This window comes from Brachyhypopomus gauderio, unplaced genomic scaffold, assembly GCF_052324685.1.
Source record: "Brachyhypopomus gauderio isolate BG-103 unplaced genomic scaffold, BGAUD_0.2 sc43, whole genome shotgun sequence".
In the NCBI taxonomy this organism is placed as follows: domain Eukaryota; kingdom Metazoa; phylum Chordata; class Actinopteri; order Gymnotiformes; family Hypopomidae; genus Brachyhypopomus; species Brachyhypopomus gauderio.
The window spans coordinates 2,846,281-2,854,940 of record NW_027506869.1 but is presented as its reverse complement, the minus strand read 5'-3'; the positions used below and the strand labels follow the sequence as shown (position 1 = coordinate 2,854,940).

At 48.6% G+C, this 8,660-nt stretch overlaps 1 protein-coding gene across 1 annotated transcript; it reads left to right on the top strand.

Moving 5' to 3' along the window:
- lbh (LBH regulator of WNT signaling pathway) lies at positions 1–7,567 on the top strand. The gene is made up of 3 exons (XM_076985722.1): positions 1–256; positions 4,360–4,462; positions 5,756–7,567. The coding sequence occupies exons 1-3, from the start codon at positions 228–230 to the stop codon at positions 5,993–5,995; spliced, it is 372 nt and encodes a 123-aa protein (XP_076841837.1). The 5' UTR covers positions 1–227; the 3' UTR covers positions 5,996–7,567.
- Positions 7,568–8,660: the final 1,093 nt, after the last annotated feature.

Here is an 8,660-nt window from a genome sequence, read left to right as displayed (position 1 = left end):
ACTGTTTGAGTTACACGCCTCCTTTATAAACCACAGTTTGCTGCACTGAATCGACAGAAAGTAGTTGATGGGGAGACGTACCCGGCCGCCGCACTTTGCACCGTAGATCTTTGATGCGTCTTTGAGCGCGTGTCCTCGTGCACCGCGAGACGTTCACGCGCACGCCGCTCGCGCAGGGACAGAAGAAGCGCTCGTCTCGCTCAGCTGAGAAACGCGCAGGGACCTACATGTCTGTGTACTGTCCTCAAGTGTACTGGTAAGATGTGTAGTCTTTTGTGTTCGCTAAACGTAGGCTGTAAAGAACAACAGGTATCGCAGTTTTGCAATTAATGGATAATTTGGTTTTAAATTAATGTAAACGCCGTCCAGAAGATACTTTTAATTTAGACAGTTTTTTAGAAGGCTCTAGTAGGACGTTCGCATCACGAGACATGGTGGTGTTGTTGAGCAGGCTACTTGTTAACACACGTGTGCATAGTGTGAATTAAACAAATATCTGATCAAAACCTCAAAAGTTGACGACCGAACAGTTCAAAAAGCTTTGCGAAACGTTGCGTTGAATTCCCCCCCCCGACCTTTGCAAAGTTGGAACAAATCGCACGGCACTCTGGAATACGCGAGAAGGTCATCAGTGTTTTTGTGTGATTTGCTGTGCGTTCACATCAAGCGGATTCATTAAATTATTACCCATCGACTGCAATAACTGTATGAAATACAAGCTACTTTGAAATAACGGTGACTCACCGCGGAACGTTAGCGGTATTTTCAGGCACTCCCCGTAGCGTTTTTTCCACCGAAATTCACTGCATAGGTCGACGTGAGTCATTACTGTGTTTTGTAGAAAAGGTCACGTTCCACAGTGAAACCAACCAACCGGCCGCCGCACAGCGAGTAATTACCTGCAACTCGCTCGGCTTTCCAGCAATATGTATTTTTTACCAATTGCATTCACGAATTTGCAATGTTTAATAACGTTGAGGCTGAATCCACAAATAGGTCTTGATGCAACAGGTAAGGGGCGCGGCAGGAGAGGGGGCGCGTGCGTCAGTACCCCACATTGGTACCTCCAGGTTCACGTGAGTGCACCTCGCCTTCACGGGACACCGGATCCGTCCCGCCTGCACCAATGTCGGCTTGTCATCGTGTGGCTTTCGGAGGCGCGAGCACGTGTCACTCTAGAGGTGGAAAAAACCAGGATGAAGTTAACCCCCCTTCCTTCAGTTGAGAGACAACAAACCTCGCTTTAGTGGTGAATGCAGACAAAGTTTGTACTTTGACCATTTGCTTTCGACCCATTATATTTGTGGCTGGTGAGAATCGTTAATAAAACCGTATTTCGGCACTGACCGCCCTGAAGAGGCCGTGACCATCTTGCGTTTTCATCTCCTGAAACCACTTTGAGTTGTCAGAATGTGAAAATCTGACCTTCACATCTCTTTGTGTGTGTGTGTGTGTGTGTGTGTGTGTGTGCGTGCGTGTGCGTGCAGTTACAGTTTCTCTGCAGTACTGCAAGCAATTGCTGGTGGTTTTGTTTGCAAAAGCCCTTGATCTCCTCACTAAGCTCCGTGTAAAAGACTTGCCTTTCTAAGCGCAGTCAGCCATGCCGTGTTCATGTTTGTTTACGTCGTTCAGGTGATTCTGAAAGCGTCGGAGTGGAACTGGCTTACTGGTACCACTGGAAGGTTAAACTTAACTTAACTCTAAACTTCTTGTTAGACTCAAGCTGTAAGAGTTGTAAGGTGCTTGCAGATGCAGATGCCATCTAAAACTTCTCCTTTTCTCATGAATAGAAATAATGTGGTTTTGCAGTGTGGGCAACATTGTAATGAGTGAGTGTAAATAGAATATGGCTACAAAACAAGCAAGAGCACCCGAACAATGTAGCATTGTAAATGGTTTCGGTTTCCACTGATCTGAGGACAGTTTGTCCTTGCAAGATGGGTTATGTTGTGCATTGGAGGAGGTGGTCTTGGGTGGACCCAGATCTGTTTTGGAGCACCTCTTGCCTTGCAGAGCTCCTTTGGCACCGGTCCAGTTTGGTGGTTCTTCGTGTTCTGAATGCGTGATGTTGGAGTGTCCCATCTCGGCATCTCCTGCTCCGTTTCGGAGATCAGCGCATGCGTTGAGGGCTGGCCCCGCCCTCCTCCACAAGTCCCGCCTCTCTGCAGGGCCACATTCCAACCTCATGCCCAGATCATGCCCAGGTGTGTGGGAGTTGGAGCAGAGCTCTGGCCATCAGCAGATCTCCAGGAGGCATTGGTGGCCATTGGTTTATCCGCCTCCATTAAACATGCCCTCAGAATCCTTTCCCCTCTGTAAAACCTAATAGATGTGGCTGTTTCTCTCCTGGAGCCTGTAGCGCTGCATTCTTGTGGATCTGGCAACCAGCATTTCTACCTGCTATTAAAGTACACCATTAGAAATATTGGACTAGAGCCCCCATACTCAAAAAAAAATTTTGGCCCCTCATCATTTCTATTTGAGTACCCCTGGACTAGAGTTTGGTTTAGTCGAATTACATGAATTCAACACAAATCACTATAATCCAAACAGACATCTGGAAAATATCACTCGGCAACTTTGCTTTGATGCTGTGAATAGCTCTTCCCATAGCTATATTCCCTCTGTCCTTGGCAGGAAGCCATATCTCAGATTTTTTTATTTATTTTTTTGCTTGTTTCAACTTTTTTCAGGATGGGAGGATTTTTTCCCCCAAGGTTTTGTGGGAAGGAGGTGCCTCGTGTCTGCCTGTCCGTCCCGTCGGGCCCCGGGATGGGGAGGCAGGTTCCTCCCAACCTCTCCCGCACCTCCTCTCCTGCACCTCCTCTCCTCCTGTGCCCCTTCGTGTTTTATTAGGCTGATGCTCTATTATTCTTAGCCAAGCAGGATGTTTACGTGGCCTCCGAGCTGAAATATGGTTGGCCACTCTGGACTGTTTAGCTTCCTCCGCAGCTCGGCTCTTTACGTATCCATCTCTCTGAATCTCCTCACCCTCGGTCCTCCTACCCCACACGGTGGACGTGTGTGTACAACAACATTCACTCCTCATATGAACTGCCAGGAATGACTCAAAGTGATTGAATGAATGAGGTCAGAACCGCAGAGCTTAAACTGTAATTTATTACTTCAGGGCAAACGTGAGTTGTATTTTTGTAATCGGACGTCTGAACCCCCCCGGTGCTCGAGATGTAGATGGCATGTGTTCAGTTTGTCTGCTGGTTTTCAGAACAACTCTGACGTTTGTACTGGGAGCCATTGGTAGTTATTGGTCCCTGTTGCACCAAAATGCCCTTGTGGCCTGTGGTGTCTGAGGGGATCTGAAGGAACAAAGGTGTTGTGTTTAATTCACTTGTCTGTTGGTGCAGTGTTTCGACTTGTTTTGTGAAATCGTGGCCCCCCGCATAGGTCTGAACTGTCGGTACACTTCCTGTTCACCTGTGTGCTGGACTGCAGACGTCAGCGGTTCATGTTTTGAGGCATTTCGGATCCGGTCCAAAGTTCTGTGAGAATTCTGGGACGTTTCCTCTCTCTTCAGGCTTTTGATCCCAAGCTTACGTAAATTCTGTGGTTGGGGTTTATTTGGCTGGACCTTTTGACTTGATATGCCTTTGCTGTGTGTGTGTGTGTGTGTGTGTGTGTGTGTGGCTGCTATACCAGCGGACTTTAAATAACCGCCGTGAGAAGCGTACCACTGTGCAGTCTCTGTTCTCAGCCCGTACAGGAATAGATTCCCTTTCCCGGCTTTGCCATGTCTTCAACAGCGGGTGCAGGTCCCTGAAACTTCTGGGGTGGTTTTCTTGGGATTAATTGCAATCGATTCCCATCCCCCCCTCCTCCGCCCTCTTCCTCACACACGCCTCCTGCAGCATGGCGGATGCTCGATGGAGCGAATGTGTGGAGGTCCTCACCGTGACCCGTGATCCTGATCCAGCAGCTCGACCAGCCACAGGTCGCTCTCACAATGACTCGGAACTTCGTAAATATATCCAGGCAGCAGCGCGATAAACTGTCAAGTGGCCTCATGTTTCTAACCGCTGACCCAGATGCAGCGTAGCTGGCATGGCCGAGGGCACGCCAACCTTTCCGCTGAGTCCAGGCTAAATGTGAGAGGTACACAGGCAGTTATAAGAGTGTGAGCGTGGGCCCCGGGCCCAGGGGACGCTCGTAATATAGAGGTCACCTCCGTTTGTGTAACGTGCACGTTTGTACTGTGGATAGGTGCGGGCGTGGTGGTGATGGGTGGTGCATCTCGATTCAATTATTAATCTTTTTATTTTCTGTGTGTGTGTGTGTGTGTGTGTGTGTGTGTGTGTGTGTGTGTGTGTGTGTGTGTGTGTGTGCGCGCGCGCGCATTTGCAGCCCCGTGTTCCTGCCGTGTCGTGAAATGACGGACGTGATGATCAGCAGTTCCCCGATTGAGGACATGCTTCTCAGTGCTGGGAAAGACGGCAACACCTTTCAGGTATGATATGGAGCCCCTCCCCCCCGCACACCTGTGGTGGGGTAGTGGTGGGGTGGTGGGGCGTATGTAGATCCATGGTGCTTTCATATCACACGGCCTCTTCCCTGCTGGAGGTGTGCTGCCTTCTAAAATGACCTCAACATAACTGAGGACAACCATGATTTGATGGACACCACTGTGCCTGTCTGTCTGTCTGCCTGTCTGTCTGTCTCAGTATGCGGGTTGTGGGCTATGCTCGGTTCTGTGTGAACGAATTGGCTGTCTCAAAAAGAGCACTCAGGTGATTTCCAGTCTCTCTCTCTCTCTCTCTCTCGCTCTCTCTCTCTCTCTCTCTCTCTCAGCATATACTTTTTTTGCAGGGGATTAGGTTTTCTTTCTCTTCAACCCCCACAACCCCTCCAGTCAGTTCTGCTGGATGACGTGCAGACAGAATGTTTTGATCTTTGGACGGAGAGCTATATATAGTGAGCGCTTATGTATGTATATTGTCTTTTTCTTGCTGTTTGCCTGAGATAACCGAAAGGCTGAGTTGAGGGTGGACCTGGTACTGCAGTCATGGGTTGAAAAAAAAACACTTTGTAAGGTCTCTAAGGCTCAGGCTCGTATAATGAGGGCTTTGCATCCTCCATGACCTTTTGGATTCTGAGCTCATTCTTGTGTTCTGTGTTTTTAACTGAAGAGTGTGTTTTGGGTCCTGTTATTGAAGCTGTGTTTATGGATTTATGTGTGTGTGTGCAGTGTGTGTATATACCTCATACCAGTGTGATACTTGCAGAATTGGACTGTGACAAACATACTCATCTACACACACACGCATCTCTCCACACACACACACACACACACACACACACACACACTCATCTAATAAAACCAGAAGACATTTCACAAGGGTGTATTTCGTACTTCTCATTTTAACTGAAGCTTCTTAATTATTTGAGTCTTTCTCTCTGTGCTTGTCTCTCTTTACTCTGTCTCTGTCTTTTCTAATATTGTCTTTCCTGGGCTTATGGCCTCCGGCCACATTCCACTTCCTGGGGCCAAAACTGAAAGAGAAAGATGAGAGTGAAAGGGCTCTGCGTTCGTTCGTGCGTGCGTTCGTTCGTGTGTGTGTGTGCAGCATCTAAACACACATTTAGCATTTCACACTGCGTTCATAGTGTAGCGCAGTGTCATTGTTCCTTCATTCATCTGGGTCTGCGTGTACAGCGGCTCTGTAGAAGAATAATGGAAGGTCGTCTTCTGTTAAGACAAGCATGGACAAACATGTCTTTCCATCTTGTCCCCTTCCCGCAGATCTTTCCGGGTCCTTCCGATTTCGAGCATTCCAGAAAGCAGAAGCACCGGCTGCCGTCCATCGTGGTGCAGGTGACGGAGGGGGAGGTGGAGAGTGGGGAGCTCCGCTGGCCCCCGGAGGAATACATCATCAGCACGGAGGAGGACAAGGAGGCACGTGAGCAGGAGGACGGAGAGGACCACGGTGGTCAAGCGCCAGAGGGACAGCATGTGCAGAATTCTCACCATTACAAAGACTGAACTGACTCTCTCTCTCTCTCTCACACACACACACACACACACCGCGCGCACATCTAAAATTGCAGCAGATAATGTAAAAATCAGCTTTGTATCTTTTACTCCAGGTGCTAAATTGACGAAGTAGACTTCAAATATGGTGTTCCGTCAATGAGAACGTCTGAATCTTCAGAAGACGGATCGGGCGTGGCCCAGTGATTCAGACCTTTTGCAGAGACTTATTCAGCCCATCTTCCCTTACTAATGGTGTATGTGTTTTTGTATTAAGTCTCCTCTCATACCAGCGTCTCGCCCACAGGCACAGGAAGGTTTACTCACTGACACACTCTCCACTTTTCTGTTCCTCATTCACTCACACCTTTCAATGCTTCAAATATTCCTTCAAATACTACATGCCCATAAATGGTGGACACGCGCAAATGCAACGTGAAGGTGTCCATAGCGGAGGAGGCCTGAGTCTCTGGGGTCTTCCCAGATTTTGTCCAGACCACAGCAGGATCAGGATGTGACGTTCAGGTGAACCAGGTAATGAAGACCTAGTCCCCCAAACCGCCATGTCATCAGTTCGAGTGGGAGCCAGTGGGTTCTTTCGTTTTCACGCTTTGTTTTGTGGGCGAAGTGTAGCGTTCACTAGAGGACGAACCCTATACCGCAGCAACGACGCAGGCCGAATCCGAAGGTCGTTGCTGGTGATGGATTGTTTGCAGACATAAAGTCCCCCAGATTGGGTTTCCGATGGCCTTTCTGAAGTAACTGTGGAGAACAGTGCTGGGAATCTTCACCCTGAGCCTTCACGGTTTGCAGAAAGTGAAACCTATAAATGCAGGGACTAAAGACATTTGCGCAGTCTCAAGTCACCCAGCATGTACGACCTTCAGACGACTCCGTGTATTGATGTTCATTGATTTTTGCTACTTTCACTTTAGATTGGATCCCCTGTCCCCATTTATACCATCAAGTTCAAATTAAATCTCTAAATAATACTGTATGTAAATAATATTTGTATGCAGATAATAGTTCCACTGTGAATATCCGCAAATGAATAGTCTTTGTATATAGCAGATACGTGGCATGCAACTGTTGGAGAGGAGGGGGTGGGGTGAATCTCCCTCTGGGTGTAAATCCACCCCGACATCCTTCCTTTCAAAACATCTCTGGTAATGGGAGGCGTTCTTTGAAGCAGGCTGGGATTGAGGAACGCAATCGAGTCTTCCTCCAGACCGCACTGGGCTGGCAGTAAGAACCATGCTGAGAAATCCCATTCATCATCTTCCTCAGTGGGAAGGTTCCCGCGGGTTCCCGCAGGTCCCCCTCGGTGCCGAGAGCACCTTGTGTATTTCAATCAGGATGTCTAGCCATTCAAAGCATTTATTTTTCCTCCGCTTCCTGACTGTGTATAATTGTTCGGTGTAATTAGTCTGTGTTTGAGTGTTCGGGTCTCCTGGTGGATGGGGTCACGGTCACATCACCTCTGTGTGAACCACCTGTAGATCTGTTTGTATCTGTACTGCTCAGGGAGAATCCCCGCCATCTTTTGGGTTTTTTTTTTTTTTTTGTCAGAATTTTTTTTTCTTGTCTTTGTTTTGATTTAGGGGTTTTTTTTTTTTTTTTTTTTTTGTTTTGTTTTTTTTCTTTTCCCTTGCTGCCACGTTCTCTGACTGAGAGGTTGTAAATAAACATTTTGGATGCACTTTACAGATCCATGTGTTGGTTGGTGTCTGCGCGTTCGTGTGTGTGTTCGTGCGGCTCCGGATGCGGTCTGGGGGAAGCGGGGGGCTGTTGTTCAAAGCGGGGCTGTTTTTAAAGTTACGGGTGGGTCATTTCTTCTTCTCCTCCTCCTCTTTCGTCTCTTCGGCATGTATGTTTCAGGAAACACGTGACAAACCTTAAAGCTTTCGTTTCACTTCCCGCTCACCGAGCCTCTATAGCGCACATAAGCTTTCAGTGCCACGCGTAGTGTGACTTCCTGCAGAGATGCTGCACGCCTGTGCATGGCACTTGCACGGTCTCTTGAAGACGCACTGTATTTCGAGTGCTCCAACCGCACCGTGGCTTCCTGTCTTCCCAAACTCACCTCGGGCCCTGCACGCTTCCTCTCCGCGAGCTGCAAGCCGAGGTGCGTGCAGTCAGACGCACGTCTGGGTCTCTGGCAGACGCGCAGGTCCAGGTGGCTCTCTGCATGAGGGACTGGGGCGGGGCTTGTGGTGGGCGGGGCTTTGGTGTGGTGGGCGGGGTCTCGGCACTTCTGCTGGGTCACAACATCTGACCTCTTCTTGACACTTTGTTGCTTTAACATAGAGTTGGGGGGGGGGGCGTCGACATTTCTTGTGCCTGGAACCCAGTGAAGAAATACTTCTGCTCTGTTCATCTCCTAAGACCTCAAACGAGAAACGTTAAAGTGCCCAGAAGGTTGTGAGAAGGACCTACACCCTGGCTCTGCATTCATGCTGACTTCAGCAAGATTTGCTGTACAAATCGTGTAGTCACTTTCGTTTTCCAGTTATGTACGCCAGTCACATAACCCTGAAATTTCGTGGTGACCTGCAGGCCGACCTGCATGGCTTTTATTCTGGGTGTGGGATTGTGTAGCGTGTATGTGTTCTGTTATGTAACGTCTGTGTCATTGAACTGGGGAGAAAGATCATGGGCAGGTAATCGGAGTCGCGCT